The sequence below is a fragment of the Polyodon spathula genome, chromosome 2 (assembly GCF_017654505.1).
Source record: "Polyodon spathula isolate WHYD16114869_AA chromosome 2, ASM1765450v1, whole genome shotgun sequence".
In the NCBI taxonomy this organism is placed as follows: domain Eukaryota; kingdom Metazoa; phylum Chordata; class Actinopteri; order Acipenseriformes; family Polyodontidae; genus Polyodon; species Polyodon spathula.
In genome coordinates this window covers 97,831,942-97,852,498 of record NC_054535.1, presented here as the reverse complement: position 1 = coordinate 97,852,498, position 20,557 = coordinate 97,831,942, and the positions used below count along the sequence as shown (strand labels likewise).

The 20,557-nt window shown below is 38.0% G+C and overlaps 1 protein-coding gene across 2 annotated transcripts in view; it reads left to right on the top strand.

Annotated features, from left to right (window-relative positions):
• The first annotated feature begins 4,491 nt into the window (after positions 1-4,491).
• The window catches only part of nnt (nicotinamide nucleotide transhydrogenase), a 44,619-nt gene continuing 28,553 nt past the window's right edge, over positions 4,492-20,557 (top strand). Inside the window, exons 1-10 of one of the 2 annotated variants that reach the window (XM_041235980.1) lie at positions 4,492-4,590; positions 6,541-6,763; positions 13,963-14,192; positions 14,556-14,773; positions 15,128-15,215; positions 15,522-15,610; positions 16,094-16,281; positions 17,771-17,904; positions 18,172-18,363; positions 18,738-18,891. In XM_041235980.1, coding sequence (XP_041091914.1) covers positions 6,616-6,763; positions 13,963-14,192; positions 14,556-14,773; positions 15,128-15,215; positions 15,522-15,610; positions 16,094-16,281; positions 17,771-17,904; positions 18,172-18,363; positions 18,738-18,891 — 1,441 coding nt within the window. In that variant the 5' untranslated portion in view covers positions 4,492-4,590; positions 6,541-6,615. Of the gene's footprint in view, positions 4,591-4,820; positions 4,848-6,540; positions 6,764-13,962; positions 14,193-14,555; positions 14,774-15,127; positions 15,216-15,521; positions 15,611-16,093; positions 16,282-17,770; positions 17,905-18,171; positions 18,364-18,737; positions 18,892-20,557 lie in introns of those variants that run through there. The other variant, XM_041235988.1, reaches the window with a different exon arrangement.

Genomic DNA, 20,557 nt, shown 5'->3' with positions numbered 1-20,557 from the left:
CTGGTAGATTACAATTCCAAGGTATGTAATTTTTTTAACTGCAAAGTACTTTTATTTACAGTGGCTGAATTTGTTGCAAATGCCTGTTGTATACAGTGATTTAAATCAAATTGGGCGGACCAAATGAAAACTTCCACCCACCTGCTAATTGCAAATTCTGTATATACTTCTGACAAACAGAAAAACCACCGTCAGTATCAGGTTTGTAATTTGAGATAAGTGGGTGGGCGAAAGTTTTGATCAGGAGTAAGCCTTCATTTAAATTACTTGATTTAAAAAAGAAAAATCAGATTTTTTCTTCTTTTACTATTTATTTCAAATAGTTTTTTATAGAAAATGTAAAAGCAGCGACTCTCATCACTTTTAAGTGATATATCACTTTATATTGCTGTGTATTTTAACAACACAGACATCACTGAGATATTTGACTAAGTATATATATATATATATATATATATATATATATATATATATATATATATATATATATAAATGTAATACATTGGTGACTTATCTGGTTTATGTACAGGGTTTGAATACTTATGTCTGCAACTGTACTTGAGACCAAAACTTCTGAAAGACTGATAAAGGAGAATAAAAGGCAAAACTGTACAAATGCAATAGATAACAGTGTCAAAGGGGATTTTCACTCTTAACAAGATATAGTTAATGGGACCATATGTGGAGTGGCTGTGGTGAAACTTCAGGCAAACCTTATCATAGTTCATATTTACAAGATACCACAAAAATTTTGGTCCAATGTTGGTAAAACAAATTTAAACAATTACTATTAACTGCTTGTATATTTCAATTTAAAAATTATGCAAGTCTGCTTGAAGAGGGGGGCCAACATCTAAATAGTAATGTGTATAAAAAAAAAAAACACACACACACTTAAAAAAATAAAAACTAATGTTTGTGCATCAAACAGAATGGACTCATAACGCGTCTTTGAAAAAAAAAATCTTCAGTGGAATTAGTGGTTGCTGATTTCAAACTTGGCAAATTGAGAACTCAACTCGCTTCTACTAGTACTGTTATGGGGGCTTGGGAGCCGTAAAACTGCCTGGCAGTTCTAGTTGTTGTTATTATTATTATTATTATTATTATTATTATTATTATTATTATTATTATTATTATTATTGTAGTAAAACGTGACTGTGACCGATAACCGGCTTGAAACGGTGACTTAAGTTTATTTTGCCAAAATCCGCTGCATTTTGTGCTGCTGCAATGCAAGCTTACTCACAAGCAGCATCAATTACGAGTAAATAAACTGTATTTTTATTTAAATTATAAAAACACACTGTTCTATATAGTGTATTTTTACATGTGAACGTTTTATTCCACGTATATGAATTACATGTGAAATAGGATTTTCAATCCAATACAGGTAGCTATGGTGACATCAGCAGTATAGTATGCAAATTAGTACCATCGAAGATTCGAACCTTCGAAGGTCAAAATGTGCCCTTCGTTTCATTAGTGCTTCTGCACTTGTAGCATATGTGGAGTAGTGGTTAGAGGAGGGTCGGCAACCTCATTGTAATCAGGTGACACGGCTTGTGGGCCGCCACCAACAAAACTGAACAGTTTAAACTGTTATCAGGTTGTAATACCTGCACAATACCAACGTACTTGCAGAAACACACTTGGCAAAGCATAGAGTACAATTATACTGTATTTATTTAAAAAAATTGAAATCTTTGAACAAAGACATTACCGCTATGCCGCTGCTATCATCTTTTCAGTCAACAACCTTAAACCACACAATTCAAAACAGAGCTTATCTGTGCAACAGCAAATATAAATAACTACTGAATGGGTTTCATTTACATTTACTAGCTGCCCGTTACTTTTGTGTTTCTCAAAGAAAAAACTCCAATGTAGGTTTAATCTATTCCCATTTAACATTAAACTTTGGAACTGTTGCCTAACAACCACTGACAGACCGCGTGCGGTGTGAGAAAATCACTTCAGCAACACAGAAGCTGCGCAAGTGCCGAGGGGGCGGACCTAATTAATGTGTTTTTTTTTTTTTTTTTTAAATGTTAGACATTGATAAAGAAACTCAGAGGGGCCGCCACTTGTCGACCCCTGGGTTAGAGCACCGTGCACTTGACTGAAAGGTAGCGAGTTCCATCCCGGGGGACGGGACACTGCTGCTTCACCTAGATTGGTCCAGTAAAAAAACCCACTGTGTAAATGAGTGATTGTATGTAAAAAAAATAATTGTAAATTGTAAGTTGGTTGAGTGGATACAATTTTTACACTTTTAATTTACAACCCCCCCCAAACAAAAAAAAAAAAAAAACGAAAAAAAAAAAAACACCTAGCTCCTTTGGAGCTCTTACTAAACATTTACGCCGGTCCCTGACTAACTCGCAGGACGGCTAACCGTTTACCTGGCAAAAGCAAAACACACCTATTTTTGTATTGACTGCTCGGAAACAGAGCGCACCTTCTACTTCCTTCTAATCAGCAGTCTCGAGCAGACGAACTGTTCACCTTTTATACCCTGTACCCGGTCCTAATTTCCAATAACACCCAGGTGTGGGTGATAATTAACCAATAATAATTAAACAAAACGTGCATTCGCACATATTTTTGGCAGGGAGGTTATTAAACCCCTCTGTGCCGTGTTACAATATGTATGTAATATACACTGAGAGTACAAAACATTAGGAACACCTTCCTAATATTGAGTTGCATCCCCTTTCTGGCCTGCCGTTGGCTGGATGTCCATTGGGTGTTGGACCATCCTTGATACACAGGGGAAAATGTTGAGTGTGAAAAACCCAGCAGCGTTGCAATTCACCCACACCTTTGAATGTTTATGCTCAAAGTTTGAAATCATGGACAGTGTCTACATTGTTTGAGAGCAATTCCCAGTTATTGGTGCTCATTCAATCACCATTCACAAATGCCAGGGTAAGACTCTAAAAACAGTTAGGATGGATCTTGGTAAGTCCAATTCCTCCTATGGACAAAGTTTCTGTTGTGCTCTCCAGAGTTACATCCTTAAGCGATGTCCACCTTATCAATTTCCTGACCCCACCTGCATTAAGGCACCTCAAACTGCAGTTGCAGAGTACAATAGGCTCAGTGGGATTTATTGCCCTAAGTTGATAAGCTTATTGGAGACCAACACTCACAAGGGACACAAGGTAAAGGATTGAGTGCATTTCATTCACTGATTCATCACTAATGTTCATGAACAGCAAAAGCCTCAATCTTCTAAGAGAACACTTGCAGTTACACATCCATTCAGAGGCTTAAGCAACCTGAATTTCACCTCATGCTATGCAAATGCAACATTGCAGTACCTTCTTCACTTGCAGCCTCTGAAGGATTCATTAAAACACAGTCAACAAGAGGCTGTCAGAAGCTTTGTTTACAACTATGATCGCTTGCCATCCACTGCATCTCTAACTACTGTGGGTATTTGTCACTTCTTAGGAGAACCCTTCAATAGAGGTGAGCAGCAAGATGTTGCAGAGTTTCTCACCAGATTGTCTGAAATGTGTCCTGAAGTATCTTGCATGGTTTCAGTCACAATAAGTCATGACATTCTCTGTAGTAGGTGTAACTGCTGCTCGTCACACCGACAGGTGTTGCATGTTTACCCTCTACATGTACCTGCTGGAACAGATTCCATGTGTTTGGAAGAACTTATTTATAGAAATGACAAATGGGCAACCATTCTTGGTAGCAAATGTAAGCAATTCAAAACTTATCCAATCATGAAACGTGAACTTATTCTGTCAGCAGGAAGAATGACTGCAGTCCAAACCAGACAGGACTGTTACAAAGCGACACAATGCCAAGTTTACTGCTGTGCAAAAGAGCAAAATTACTGTGGACAACAGGAATAACCAATTATTTTCCATTATCATACACCAAGGCAGGGTGTTACTTCAGGACATTATGTGTCTCTTCTTGCTGTGGGTGCTACTGGAAAAGGGGTGCTTCTCCTAACTTGGGCTTTTGTGTTTGATACCACTTTAAACGGCTGTTGCATTTTTCTAACTTTTTTTTTTAACTTTTTTTTTGTTATAGATTTTAGATACCCAACAGAGGAAAGTTGTTTGATTATGGTTATTCAACTTTTTATTTTTAATTACTACTATTCAACATACAGTGTTTGTTATTACCAATTTACTAAATAAGCATGTATTATATACTGTATTTGTTTATATTGTGTTATAACGATGTTACAACACCACCCATTGACAAGATGATACAGGCTTTTTTAAAACACTTTTCTGCACATTTTATGCCATTAGACATACCAGTACTACTTTATGTTTAAGCTGAACAAAGGAGTCATGCACCGAAAAAACTACAAAATCATAAACGTGTATAAACACTTTATTTATTTATTTATTTGTTTAACTACAGCATATGACCGGTCTGCACATATACTCTTGTTGGCTTGGTCTGTAGCGTCCCCCATTCTATATGTGTGCTAAACCCTAATCACGTGACAAGAATGAATATGACCCAGCAGCAATTGAATTCGTTCCTGGATTGAAGTTCAACTTCATATAGCTTTGCCGCTGAATCTCTGCCCTACCCAGCTTTCTAAAGGTCAGTGAGTGAGCTTGCTCTATTATTATTATTATTATTATTATTATTATTTTGTATGTTACTGAAAATATAGACGAGTTGATGCATTTTGAAGGTTTTAAATAATATTGCAAAAACACGTGAATCGATTTGCAGGGGTAATGATCTCTTTGGGGCGGTTTTTGAAGTTTTATTATTTTTTTTGTCTCCACTCACAGGCAAACACAGCCAGCTGTCAAGTTAGGCAAAAACATCATTATTCTTTTATATAATTTATTGTAAGTTTTATGTGTAGCGATTCATCGTTTTGTTTGTGCTGCAAGGGCTAACTAATGCAAACGTGTGTTTAATACAACGATACACAAATACATAACTATTAGTGGCCGTTATTATTTCCTTTTTGATGTATCTCGCACAGCGCACTCTTTTTCTCACTTTCATGTTGTTATTATTAATGATTTATTAAATTGCACCCGATTTAAAAGTTGAAACACATAATAATCAAGCTGAAAATCAGCATACCAGTTTTATCACAATTGGTTCAATGAAGTATGAATGTTTTAATGCACATTTTACTGTCTTTTTGTTTACAAGATCACATATGGACAGAAACATACCGTAAGGAATATACATCACTAACGTTTGAATATAAGTAATTAAATACAAAAAAAAAAAATAATAATAATAATAATAATAATCTTAGTTATTAATTTGTAAGTAAATTAATGTTTTTATTCAGGTAATGAATGAAGTGAGGTTTATATTTTTGAATGACAAAATGTGTTACCAATGAAAATAAGTCGTTCTAAAATGGAACGAGAATAGCAGTTGAATTCCAGATTAGTTAGCCAGCTAAGCAGGTCTGAGGGCGAGTATGTATTGCTGTACAAATGTGCTGTGCAGAGAAGATGGTCTGCTGACGTGGTTTTCAGTGCACGGGTTTTCTACCTTTGTGTGGGAAGTTGTTATGGAAACGACCAAACGCTGCAGGTCGGTGTAGGAGGAAACAATCACAGTACACATGGCTGACGCGTGAGAGAACCACAATCCAGTTGACTTGATTATATGTCGTTGTCCTTATTAGGCATGCTGTATTACAGTAGCAGTGGGAGAGCTTGGGTGAGCATTAGGGGTGATAACCTTTTAAAGAGAGCCTGCAGAATGTCTTTAATACATTTTAGGACATTAGATAACCCATTGAGATCTGGAACCAAAGTGTGTTGGTTGGCATGATGACAGAATAGGTCTTTTTTTTTCTGCCATGTTTTGCCTTTCATGTGTAACATGTTGTCATGGTATTCCATTAACCATGTTATACTGGCAGCAGCCTAATTGACATTATGACAATGCATTGGAGAGATTAGCAATCTTGTACGTCACCTCTTGAATGCGGAGGGATTATTTACAAAGGGTGATTAGGCAGTATGCTTTCCACATCATTGATATGGTGCGTTGATGTGGTAAACTTACTTTCTAATCACCCTGTATAGTGGAAAATAAGTCATCCTAGACCAGCTGTACACTATACATAAAGTTTGCTTCATAGGAAGAAAACAGTGATTTCAGATACATACACAAACACATTTCTTCAATCAAACTTAGTTTAAATACAATGCATAGGTTTCCGGCTATATTTTTTGCAGTGTTCAGGTGTGGGTGTGGGTACTCAGGTGTGGGTACAAATAAATAGCCTACCTATGTAAAATGTAGAGTATTTGTCTTGCACAGATTGGGCAGTGTGACTCATGCAAGCAGCAGAGTGTGAAGGGTACAGCAAGGATACACTGTTTGTGTGTGTTTGTGTGTGTGTGAATGTTCTCTCCACTACAGTAGTTAATCTTTTTAGCCGGCTGCTCAGAATACTTAACCCTCCACATTCCAGAAGGCATTAGTATGTCTGCGATCAGCTGAGAGCCTGGAGGTTATATCACAAGGGTACTGAAACCTGCTCACTGTCCTTTCCATCTGCAGGAGGAAGTGGACGGTAAGGCATTAAGAAGCAGCAGCAGCAGCAGCAGCAGCTCTTGGTAGCCCGCCCTGTGTATAATGGCCAGCCTCCTGAGAGTGGTAGTCAGTAGCTGCTCGAGCCCAGTCTTCAGCAAGCTGTCGGTGAAGGTGCAGACGGTGAAGACTCCATCTTTGCGGTTATTCCGAACCCACCAGGCCCTCAGCTGCCAGAGCGCTGTTAGTCCAGGTAAATCATTTCAAGCATGTTTTCTTTCCATACTTTGATATAGTACATTAACACCAAGTGAATTATTATTTTTTTTAACATTAACTTGTTTTTGTACTGTTTCGTTTTTGTGCAAAGTTACAGTCTTCCTAACTGCAGTTTTGGCATACATACAAATGGTCACTATAAATATACTTTTCTGCCTCGTACTGTATATTGTTGAGTGTAAACTAAAGCCATGCCTGTACCTTCATGACTTTACATCTGAGTAAACTAAGAAAAAAAAAAAAAAAGCAGAGGGCATGTCAAGGAGACAGGACTTTTCTGCTGCTGGTTGTACAGCAACTAGGCCATACTGTACATTACGCTGTGAGTATTGCTCTTTTAAACTGAATGAATGAATATGCAGTACAGTGCACATGAATACAGATCTATTAAATAAATGACCTGCTCACTGTGCCCCTTTTCAAAGCATGTGTGGCAGCATGCCATTAATAGTCACTGCTCCAGCTATGACGTGGAAGGGTGCTAACAGGTGCCTGCTGCTATTTCAGGGGCCCTCTTGAGTAAAGGCTGCTTCTGATGCACGCACTGAATACAGTGAAGTATACAAATGTAGTTTGAGTGACTAGTCTTATCAATCCATGTGTGCTGCTGACTGTAATCTAACACATCTACTGATTCAGTTCACCTTCATTGCATTGTCCAGGGTCCCCTGTAAAATGTCAAAGTAAATGTTCAACAATATGCCCTATTCACAAAACTCCACTATATTTAAATATGTTTTTAATTTTTTTTAAGAGGGTTGGAAATGTTATGAGGATAGAAAGTGTTTGGAAACACAGGAATGAACTCCCTTGTGGAGAAACTTGTCATGAGTCTTACTAGATTAGATTCTTGATTTAAACAGTAAATCATACAAGTATAGCAGAGTAGCTCTCCAAACAGTATCGGTCCTCATTCCAGATGAATCGTGATTCAGTAACTGAAATAGTCTAGCGCTATTACTCCCAGATTTAGGGGTCAGTTTTTCATGTTGGACAAATAGGGATATTTAGAATGCCTCTGCTGCATACTGTCAACACAGAATCAGCATGTTATAGTATTGTTCACTTTATTTGAAGTACTGAAACACTAACCAAGCCAATTACCAGGACACCTATTGCTACCATACTCTGTTCATCAGTGTTATTTCATTTAGACTAAATATACACATGCTGCATGCAGAGTGAAAGAGAACTGAATCGGATTGATTATGTATTACAGTCTTTTAAGGATCCTGGTCTCTCTTGCAGTAAATGTTTTCAAGTTACCTGTTTTGATTTTTGCATGGGCTGCTGACTTTTGTGGACAATATGAAGTTCCATAGTAGTTTCTGGGACCGGCTTTCGGCTGGTCTGGACATCTAGTTAGTTTTTAAAAATAAATAAATAATACAGCCTCCACTTGGAAAGCAAGGACGGGAATGTAGCCTCAGTTTTTAAATGACATTTTTGGGGGATTTTTTTAAAAGCCAATGGCAGTCTGGTTTGTAGAGCACTGGAAATAACGTCCTCTCCCATTTGCCCCTCCTATTTGGATAGACTAGATACACTTGTGGATGACGCTTTGGCTGGGTTTCCATGAAAAAAAGTCATATTTTGATATTTGTGATATTAATGCTTTGTTTTTAATTGTTTTGTGTATTTATGTTTGCGATGTGCAGTACGAAATAAAACGAACAGTAATTCTAAGTGAATTTGCCTATGTATAGTGCAGCTAATTTTGCGCAGTTAAGACTGTAAAAATGGGGAGCCAACTCCAGGACCGTGATATATCCGAATCCGCAGTATAACGAGGGGTCATATAACGAGGGGTGGGTGTATTTACAAGTCCAATGTAACAGTCTGTGCTCTCTCCGGAGCTTATTTTCTGTTTTTATTCAGAAATATTATAGCATCCACATTCTCTGGATTCAAAGAAGAGTGGAGTTTGTTCACAACCATTCCTGCTTTGCTGAACACACGCTCGCTCGGGACCGATGTTGCAGGGATACTTAACATGCTCTTTGCCAAGGCTGCTCAGTTGGGAAAGCGTGTCTGGTTATTTTTGCACCAAATCAGGGGATCTTTGCTGATGTTTAATGGAGTTTAAGAAGCATAAATTGTCATCTCTTGTTGGATTAAGGTTTCCTTGGAAGTAGTGCGTGTTTGTTGTCGTCCACGAAGTAACAATTCCATTGCTTTTTCAGTTTTCGTTTTAACTGGTAAGTCCTCTGTGCTGCACTCGCTTGTACAGGCACAATTTTCAAGGTTGTCCTCCAGCCTCACTAGTTTGGAAGACAGTGCTTCAGACACGTGGGCTTTGGCCTGTTCGGATAGGAAATCCAGATGACGAAATTGGTGCAAAAAGCAGTGGCATAACCTCATTACTTGGGTTATTCAGCAGAGACGAATTATGCACTAGCTTATCTCTCAAACTCTGCAAATCAGTTGAATTTGAAGAAGACGGTGTCTCCCCTTTATCAGGAACTTCAGTCAGTCTGTGTTTTATTCCTGTAGCAATTGAGTACAGAGAACTAGCCATAATGTTTTTCTCTGCACTCAAAAGTACTGTAGCCAGTTTGAATGGCTGTAGTAGAGGTAATATCTCAGCCATTAGCTTCCATTGCTCAGTCATGGCATCTAAAGTAGCTGTGTCAGACTTTTTGGTCAAATCTGGGTTATATAAAACAGCAAAAAACTGGCCATTTTAATTCAAGGCGGTGTTCAAACATATAATAAACCATGTTCCACCTTGTTTGTACATGGTGCTTTTTCTGTGTTCAGCATTTCTGTTTGTTTCCTATTTAAAGCACTTGTTGCCATCTCACAAGAAAAATGTGCAACCAGTCTTCTTGCTGCTGCCACTAACGTATGGACTTTTCATACATCCTCCAAGCTTTTCTGAATGCAGAGATTTGTATTGTGCCCTGTAGAGCTCACACTTGCCACACTACCAAAAAGTAACACAGCACGCTCGCTTGCAGAAAGCAAAGTCATTGCTTCTCACACGTTGGCTGCATTGTCATGAACACAAGCTATTACTTTTGTAGCCGCTTCAAACTCTGTGTTTATCTGATTGCTCGCTTCTGCTAAATTCATAGCCGTGTGTCTCTTGTGCAATTTTCATGTCGCTAATGCATTTGACTCGAGTTCCTGGTTTTGCTTAATGTAATGGAAGGTGACTTAAAAACGCTTCTTGTGCTATGGTTGTCCAAAGATAGCTAGTGATGGACACTGAATTACACTCCTGACTTAAATCCTGTCTAAGCTTTTCTTTTGCATGTTCATGATCCAGAGAAATGAATTTGGAGATTGCCTTTCGACGGGGAATTTCATAGCCCGGAGCAAGATTCGCAATCAGATTTTTAAACGCAGCTCCCTCTACTATACTAACAGGTCTGATGTCTTGTGTAACAACTTCCACTACCTGGCCTGTTATTTCTTTTGCTCTGACACTTTTTGGATCAACTTTCTTTCCAAAATAAGCTGTAACTGAAGGGGTTGCTTTTGTTTTGTTTTTTACTTGTGTTCCCGCTGTCATATTTTGTTGTGTGCTGTCTTGCAGAAGCTCATTAAAAACTCCACAGACCTTTCTGTTTTGTTCTTTTGTAAAAAGCTTCCAAACATCTGGACGGCATGATTTTATATTAAATTGACAACTTAACTAGCAAAATCTGATCCTGAAATGCAGCCTACCTCTCGTCTCTTCTCTAGGTTTTGTTTTTTTTTGTCATGATTACTGTACACTTATTATTATTTTTATTATTATTATTTAAAGGAACCAAAGGAAAGGCAAGGAATGAGAGTGTAGATTTACAAAAGTAAATTAATGGGTTCACTAGCAAAAGTCACAGGTCCCTGCTGTAAGCAAATGAAATATCTACTTGCTGAAGTGGTTTTTACAATGAGGTGTTTACTTGTGGCAGCAATGCACTAGCAAAAGTCAGTCACTGCTCTTAAGCATAAGGTACAGCTTTCAGTTTTTAGTCAATTGTATGGCTTGAAGAGTGAGAAGGAGATTTACTGAATTTGCACAGTGTTTAGACAGCTCCCGAGTCAGCGCGGCTGTGGTAGTGGTGAGCTGAGCCTAAAAATAATTGGATATGTCAAATAATTGGCGATTAGGCTACTAAATAAAAATAAATAAATAAATAATCTATCCTAATTTGTTACACTGCTCCATTTACCGCCCCCCGATTTGTTGCAATCTTTTTTGTGTTTCTGGAAGAGCTTGGACATCATACCACCCAATAACTTCCTGTTTAAAAGCCTTTTCCGTTTATTACCCCACATAACATCATACCCAGTATCACATTGTTTCTTTTTATTTTATATACACACTGGCCCCTCTTGCGGTTCTTCCAATTCACTTTCTACAAGTTGTTCTTCATTGGCTTTAATAGGGTTGCTCTTTTTTTCTTGTTCATCATCCATTTAGGTTTGGTAATTTCCACATTCATTATCACTGTTTTTGCTTAGAAAATAATCGGTTATTTTTTTTAGCAGTCATTAAATGTTTTAGCCTCTCAAAGTGCTTAAAACGGAAAACCCACCCCTTCAGCACTCTGGTTTTAAGTGTAGTGTCAAGACGATATGAGGTTCCAATCATTTTTTCACCCAGCGCGCACAAGTGATCTAGTCTGCTAGCTCATTAAAGGTACAGTAGCATCTGCAAGACGGGCGGCTCAGGGCTGAGAAGACCTGGGGAAGAACCCAGTGCAGGAGAATGTTGTTCCAGAAGTGTTCTAGCTTGTTTAAAGATCAAACTAATACTTTTTTTTTTTTTTACTGTCTTATTGTTTTCTTCAAGTTTGTGTGTGTGTTTGTGTTTTTTTTTTGTTAGTGTTTTGCCAGTACCCAACACGGTTTGATACTAATGTTGTATCACTTTTAGTTTTTATTTTGCATATTAAAAATGTCTGCTGTGGTACTACTGACCTATTTGGTCTAATGCTGTTCAATTGAGCCTTCTAGAATTTGAACACTAAATTGTCTTATAGAAACATAGAACTATAGAAAGTATATAGCTATATTAGTTTTTATTTAGAATACAATAAACGGTGCATGCTTTGAGGTAAGGTTGAGGCTTTTGTTCCTTTCAGATGCCCTTTTTCCCTTGCTGTGTCCTTGGCCCAATTATGTTTTTTACAGAACTGCAAACATGCCTGGATAAATTAAGTAATTAATGTGTTGATTTATTGTGTATGGATCCAGTAGAAGTAAAAAAAAAAATCTTGAAAGTGCTACAAATACCTTGTGCCTTTTCAGATTACATGTGCTAATTGAAATTGCAGAGAATGTCCCTATTGTTTTCACAATAGAGCAGATTGAGCTACCCTTTTATCCCAGTAGGTATTTTTTTATGACTGTCGGTAGGTTACTTGATCTCCATACCAACTTGAAGAAAGAGCAAACTGTAAACATTAAACTTGTTTATCTCTGGCTAAGAGAACACCCCTCGGGAATCAAATTAAATGTTCTCTAAGGCGAGGGTTGACCACCAGACACAATATGAATCAATAAGTAATATCTATTCTTTGTCATGATGCATGCGAATCAACATATGAAATGAACAGAATAAGAGAAAAGCAAAAGGCATGTGTATGTTAATACACTATAATAAAGTAAGCAACAAATTGAGTTAACACAACACACGTTAGATTCATTATGCATACATGTACAGGAGAAATATTTAAGACATGCACAAAATTATTTAACAGACTGTTGAAGCAATTCATCAGAACAGGAAATGCCAAACTGCTCGGTGAGTTCTGTCCGATTCAGGCTTTTTTCAAGAGCTCAAGCAAATGCCAACTTTCTGTAGTAAGAGTAACGGTGGCACATTTCGTCATTTGTTTATATGCCATTTTGTAGCGATGTGGTTCACTCGTGGAAATCAGAGTACAAATCAGAGTACAAATCAAGCCAATGAACCAAATCGGAGTACAAATCAAGCCAATGAACCAAATCGGAGTACAAATCAAGCCAATGAACCAAATCGGAGTACAAATCAAGCCAATGAACCAAATCGGAGTACAAATCAAGCCAATGAACCAAATCGGAGTACAAATCAAGCCAATGAACCAATCTGCATGCCTCAAGACACTCTCGTGATGACAAGTCACTTTTGAAAATATTGAATAAATCATTTGAATTGGTTGGAATTATCAGGCTACAAAATAGTACTGTATAAAATCGTCTTTTAAACACAGTTCCTGTTCCTTTAGGCAGAGCATTTACAATGGGGGGGGGGGGATCAATTTCACTACAAGTTTGCTCTCTTGCTGATGTGTTCTCTTAGGAGAGGTTCCTGTATGCGGAGATTACTGTGCTATAATCATTAAAGGCCATTGTTCTGTGAATTTTCTTTCCTCCCCCATTGTGAGATAATCATGTACCTATACTGCTATGTAAAAAGTTAAATGGACGGTGTCAATCTTGACAATATACATGGGTGAAAGTGCTCAGTGTGTAGACGGAATTCCGTCAAAATTAAAAATAAATAAATAGAAATGCACAATAAAATGACCCCTACACAAACATTGGTTTAACCCACCATTTTTCAAGTCAAGTAAGCTTATTTGTGTATAAAGAATTACAATAGTTGAATCTTTCTTTGAAGGCACACACCTGAATCGTAAGGTAATTAAACGGTTTGCTTATACTCTCCCTGCCGTTCTGCACACTGTCAGCCCTGGTTCAAGATGTAAATAATGTACCCAATCCAAAGCAAGTATAAAAAGTGCCTGAATATTTAAAACTCGAAAGAAACGAGTTGTTACTCTAGCAACAGCAGTTACGTTATTGTTTTACATTATTGTTTTGCCCTCTAACTCAATGGACCATATTAAGCAAGCACAAAGGCAATGCAATAAGACCATTTTAATGGTATAAAAGTGGAAAGAAATCTTGACTGGTCTATCCTGCAAGTACACTTCTAGTGTTAAAATTGTTTTATTCAGCAAAAAAAAAAAAAGGGCTTTGCATTTGCCATTTTTTATAGTAAAACAGTGCTTCTGACAATGCAAGTATTTTGAACTGTCTTACTTGGGGAATAATTACCTTCTAAAGAACAGTACTTGCTTCTCTTTGTTTAACACTTTCCTAGGTGTAGATTTAGTGCATGCTCAGTAGTACATACTGTATACATTATGCTGAAACATTGCCCAATTGTGCATTTCTCTGAATTACTTGCAGGCATTCCTTATAAGCAGCTAACGGTTGGGGTCCCCAAGGAGATCTTTCAGAATGAGAAGCGAGTGGCCTTGTCCCCTGTTGGGGTACAGGCTCTCATTAAGCAGGGATTCAATGTGGTGGTGGAGTCAGGAGCGGGAGAATCCTCCAAATTCTCAGATGAACATTACATTCAAGCTGGGGCCACCATCAAAGGGACCAAGGATGTTCTGGCTTCTGACCTAGTAGTCAAGGTAACTTTTTTTTTTTTTTTTGCTCTGATGTTAAGGGATCTTGGAAAATACTTTTATGAGGTCATGATTTCTGCTGTTGTCTGCTTGTGTTCAATGTAGCTTTTATATGAGCTTATTTGCTTGTTAAAAAATGTTGCTTTCTGAAAAATGGTAATACAAATTTGAATTGGTTTGCTATTTCAAATGTCTGGTCTGGCAGTTATAGTATAAAATACAGGATTGCGTAGAAATACAATATAAATAAAATGTGTTGCTCTGATCTTTTTTAAACAGTGAGTGTGTGCTTTGTCCTTGTTCCGGTTTGCATGTTTTAATTCTGCTGAACCTTTTGTGATATTTCTATTTTATTAATCTTTTTTTTAGGTGAGGGCTCCTATCTTCAACCCTGCACTTGGTGCCCACGAGGTTGACCTTCTGAAGGAGTCTGCCACCCTGGTCAGCTTCATCTACCCTGCACAGAACCCAGAGCTCATTGATAAACTTTCCCAGCGCAAGACCAATGTGCTAGCAATGGATCAAGTACCCAGAGTCACCATCGCACAGGGATATGATGCCCTCAGCTCTATGGCCAATATTGCAGGGTATGTTTTACTCCTTGGGGGTGCAAGGGAATGCTTGCCCAAGATACCCTTAGAAGGGAAAGTTAGTTACTAGTAGGGTCTTGCTGTGTAATAGCTGTTGTCTTCATATAGTAGAAAGTGTACTTTGTTTTTTGTTCTTACTGAATTGAAAGTTAAGGCAGTATATCTAAATCCATATGCAGTCAAAGCCATGTTTCCTCATCCTGAATCTGCTGTTCCTATGTGCCAACCAGTCAGAGCATGCCATTTAAGAAACAGAAGTTTATCTGAAACCGATAGCTGCATTATCTGTGATGTCCCACGTATAATGTGTAGTCCTCATTTGTGATTCATGCTCTTTGTTTATTTTGACAGTTACAAAGCTGTTATTTTGGCAGCTAATCATTTTGGACGCTTTTTCACCGGTCAGATTACAGCAGCTGGCAAAGTTCCCCCTGCTAAGGTAAGTGCACCTTACTTTTCACATTACCGAAGTATGATAATGCTTCAGCTAGTTTTTTTTTAAACTAAAAGGACCTGTATATAATTGAGTTTGTGGAATTCATTCATGATTGGCAAATACAAATGAATCCATCAGTGAGAGAAGAAACCCTTGTAAGTTGTATTACTATTGCAGCCTTTGAATTTCAGAATGTGTGACTTATGTATTTGCACGCTGATGGTTTCTAAGTTCAGGGTGCAGCCTCCTGCTATAAAGTGGATGACACTGTCCAATTACATGCCTGTATTCCCTTCTGCATGTTTCCAGGTTCTTATTATTGGAGGTGGTGTTGCTGGTTTGGCTTCAGCAGGTGCTGCCAAAGCCATGGGTGCTATTGTGAGAGGATTCGATACCAGGTAGGAAAATACGAATAAGATGACCAGAAAGCATAATCTTCTGTGTAAATGACTTGCTGCAGCCTTCATTTTACCATTGTCCAGCAGATGGCAGTATTTGTAAAGAGATCTCTGGAGGAAAAAGGACCAGTGCTTCAACTTCTATGAACCTGATCTTAGCCAATATAAATGGTGGTTAAATCAAATAGGACTGAAATATTCCTAATCTTAAAGTTTACTAAATGAATCAATTTGTAAACCTAAAGTTTTTAGCATCATGAAACAAAATTAAGACAGGTGGTGATGGTTTCTTTGTATATTGAATTGTGAAACTTCCTTAAATTGTGGTGGTGGTGATGGTGGTGTTGTTGTCATCCTCATAAGTCTGAACTTTACATAAAATAGTCCCTCGTTCTCATTTTGTCTTGCCCATCATACAGCGTAGTCTATTGGGACTTCTTTTATGGTATAACTTGCACCTTGAATTTCCATTGCCTTTGACAGAGCCGATGCTTTGGAGCAGTTCAAGTCCCTGGGTGCGGAGCCACTGGCAGTGGATGTGAAGGAGTCTGGGGAAGGTCAAGGGGGCTACGCTAAAGTAATGTCCAAAGAATTTATTGAGGCAGAGATGAAACTATTTGCCAAACAGTGTCAGGAGGTGGACATTGTAATCAGCACAGCCCTTATCCCCGGTATGCTTGGCTCCTGCTTTAAAATGTTTGTAAGACTGGAATGATGCATCAACTGTTTTGAAAAATGACGCATCAATGTCCTAAAATAATCACCAAAAGGAACTACCGATTTTAAAATACTGAGTAGCTACTAAATCACTGAAAACTATTACGGGAAATCAGATCTTGCATAACCCCTAAAATATGTCTTGCCTTATTTTCATCTTGATTGGTGCCAAGTGGTGATTAAAAGCATGAAAACAATCCATTAAATAATTAAACACGTGAATCCAAGTAACGATTGGTCATTTTCAACAACATAAATATTTACAAAAACAGCCCTGTATCTTAATGTCCATTTTGTATATTTTGTTTCTGTTAAGAAACCGGACAGCATCTGCATTCTTTGCTTTTAAAGAGTTTACAGTCTGCCCTGCCTTGCTGAAAACCTGCACACTTGGGACTAATCTTGTTGCTGCAATGCTTAAAATGCTTCTGGCCAAGCAGGCTACTTTTGGAAAGCGATCTGTGTCTTTTTTTTTTCCACCTTTTTTATTTGTGTATTGGTGTAAATTAATAAAATTAATCCAAATACAATTACCTTATGTTTTTTTTAACGGGGTGCATAGTGAAAACTCAAACGGGCAGAAGAAGCATTGTCCAAGATGCCTTTGCTGGGTATAAAAAGAACCCTGCTTCCAATCCATCCACCACTGATAAATTTAAATACAGTACAGTAGAACCCCAGAGATACTAACACCAAACTGATGAACTGATCAGTCTACCGAACACCCCACATTCCACCGGAAGCATGCAATCACTCACCCATGAGTGCAATGCAGCCAGATAGGCGCTCTTACTTAATTGGTGTGCTTGTCAGGGAGAAGGCAAAATTACTGTACCAACAAATGTATTCAGAAAGGTGATGCAGATTTGAAAGCAAGTTTTACTGGGAACATTTTAGTTTTAAACAAAGCATTTTTTATTTATTTTTTTCTCCAAACTAAAGGAGGCTGAATGACTGACTGAGCAAGCTGCACGAATGCACTTTAAAAAAAACAAAACAAGCGTAACGTTAACCCATGTTTTCCTGGACGTTTTTGCTGCAGTTACGATTTCAATGGAAACATCAGTTTAGCATTTTTACATTTATAGTACTGTTTTAAAGACTTCAGAACCATAACAATGAGTATTGCATTACTGTGCTGTATCATTGTATTATTCTTCAGATTGAGGGTGTAGCTAGCAGGTGGTGTACACATTTATTAAAATCATTGAGAATAAATTTTCAGAGTTACGAGCGTTTCAGACTTAAGAACAACCTCCGTTCCCAAGGGGTTTGTAACTCTGAGGTTCTACTGTATTTTTACTTTCAAGCAATAATTATTTGATACAAAATTGACTGCAAAGCTGAATTGCCTAAAAAGGCGTAATGATCAGAGCTTTAGTATTTTTTCTGACCACTCCTACCAATGAATCCATATTGTCATCACTGTTATGTCTGTTGCAGGCAAGAAAGCCCCAATTCTGTTCACTAGAGAGATGATCGAGAGTATGAAGGATGGGTCAGTTGTAGTTGATTTGGCTGCTGAGGCTGGAGGGAACTTTGAGACCACTGTACCTGGGGACCTGACTGTGCACAAGGTAAAAGACAAAACAATGCATTCTCTTTCTTATCTGAGGTCTTAGCCATTTAGGCTCATGAGTTTGGAAGTGTATTCATATAGCAAAGAAGAATATAGGTGACACCTACGAGTTTCGAAGTCTTGCTCAGGTAAAGCTACCTGTACCAAAGAGAGTGCACCCTCCAGACTGCTGCCTTTGTATTTGTTATCCTCTCTGGAGTTGAAGTATGTAGATTGAGGGGATGTATGTATGAAGGTTATATTCATTGTATTTGTTTGTTCTTAGGGGGTGACTCACATTGGTTACACAGACCTCCCAAGTAGGATGTCCTCTCAGGCCAGCGCTCTGTATTCCAACAACATCATCAAGCTGCTGAGGGCGATCAGCCCCGACAAGGACAATTTCTACTACAACGTGAAGGATGAATTTGATTTCGGTACCATGGACCATGTTGTTCGGGGCACAGTGGTAATGAAGGCAAGTAGAACGATAAAGAAATGTTAAGTTGCTTCGGAAAACCGATACGTACTTTATGCATGTAAATGTTTTGATCTTCATCATTTGAACAGGTAGGACCAACTTAGATAATTCTATAATAGAAATGTAGATGAAAAGTAAATAACAAACAGATTTCCACTAGAGACTAGAAACCCAATTAGATAAACTCTTTAGATACGTAGGATTATGTTGAACCAATCACTGAGAGCTTTTACATTTATGAACAATATGTTCTTGCAAAGGACTGAATAAAATGTTTTAGCAATGCACACCTAAAGGTGCTGAGTTAGTTGAATAGCTGTTTTCTTTTTCCTTCCTGTAAAATGTCCTTATCGTCCTTTTTCTTTTAATAGGATGGGAAGTTCATCTTCCCAGCTCCCCCTCCAAACAATATCCCTGTGGCTGCACCAGTAAAGCAGAAGTCTGTTCAAGAGCTGGCAGCTGAAAAGAAGGCCGCTGTTTCTCCTTTTGCACAGACCTTGACAAGTGCTGGCGTTTACACTGGAGGTGAGGAGGGAGTAATTCTGATCAAGTATTCACTACCAGTCAGGAAATCCTTTTATCTTTTCAGTTTAAAAAATAAATTGGCCCCCATTAACTTTTGCCTTCCACTGTTACTGAGGTTGTCCCTTTTAATATTTAGTTTCCGATTGGTAAGTTTGATATATGAGTAGCTGCTGTGATACTCATTTACTCGGTTGTGCTATAGACTGCAGTACCATCAATGACCAATGTTCGATTAGTCAGGTTTGAAAAAGGTGCAGGTCTCTTCCACTGCTAACAGATGGCCTAAATGCCACAGTTTAAAATCACTTTGAGTATCTCAGCAAGTCCTGGCTGGAGATCAAATACATTTAATTCCAATTTAAAGACAAGCCATTGCTGAATTGCACCACAGTATTTAAAATAAATGAATTGTTAGAACTTCTGTTGTTGGGTTTTTCACATCAAGAACACAAGTAAAAGTTGTTCTGCCTCATGTCTGCATTTATTAGCTCCTAATTGGTTTGAAATAGTTTCCCTTGAAGTACCAGGAAATCAGGAATCATAAAATGGGCAACATTAAAATCTAAACAATTTTCCCACAGACCTCAACCTGCTTATAAAAAGTCCCCACTTGCAGGTTTAGCTCTGTCTGTGCGGAGTCTGCTTGAGGCATATTGTATTTACTTAACAGATATTCTCTAGTAAATTCTTGTAGTAAATTTAGTATTTCATTGTCTTTGTTAATTTTATTCCAAGCAGCAGGGATGCACAGATTGGCTGAGGTAAAGGTAAACCATTGCACGCCTGTTCAGTGCTGCAAGTGCTCCTGTGAGAAGCACAGCAGACTGCAGAGATATATAGTGGGAACAATTTCAATAAAGAATGATAATGGATTTGTATAAAATTGCCCTTTTGTAGTAAATTTCACTTGATGACAAATATTTATAATTTTAAAAAATCAGGATAATGAAACTGTTGTGAATTGCATTCATCATAATTCTAAGGCTTGCAAATCCATTTGTTTTATTGAAAGTGGAATGAATGGATATGATTCATAGCAGTTGGTTCTTCTCTTGTTTTCTTTTCCCTTAGTCTTTCACTTTTATTTTCTGTGCACATGATTGCAACAATAATACCACATTTGATAAATTCATGTCAATTTAGATTTTGTCCTCCAGAAGACTTGAAGGCTGCTGAAATGTTTCAGGAAGAATACTTGTATAAAGTTATTGTAGATGTGAAGCATATGGACGAGGGCCTGGGTTGCCCTCATTCTGTTTTACTGATATCCTGCTCCTAATCCAGTTCCAACAGAAAAACAAGAACAAACTGGCAGTAAGCACTACACTTTGTGGTATGGAGCATAAAACTCATGCAAGTATTCAGAAGGATACAGAGCACTTCACTTCTTAAAATGATTATTCATTGTTAAACCAAGGTCATTAACATTAATGTTAGAAATGTAGAAGCTTGATGCTCCAGTGGTTAAAGAAAAGGGCTTGACACCAGGAGGTTCCAGATTCAAGTCCCAGCTCTGCCACAGACTCCCTAGGTGAGACCCTTAGCAGGTCACTTAACCTCCTTGTGCTCCGTTCTTTGGATGAAACGGAGGTCCTGTTGGAAGTGACTCTGCAGCAGCAGTTGTTGATGCATAGTTCACCCCTTAGTCTTTAAGTCTCCTTTGAAT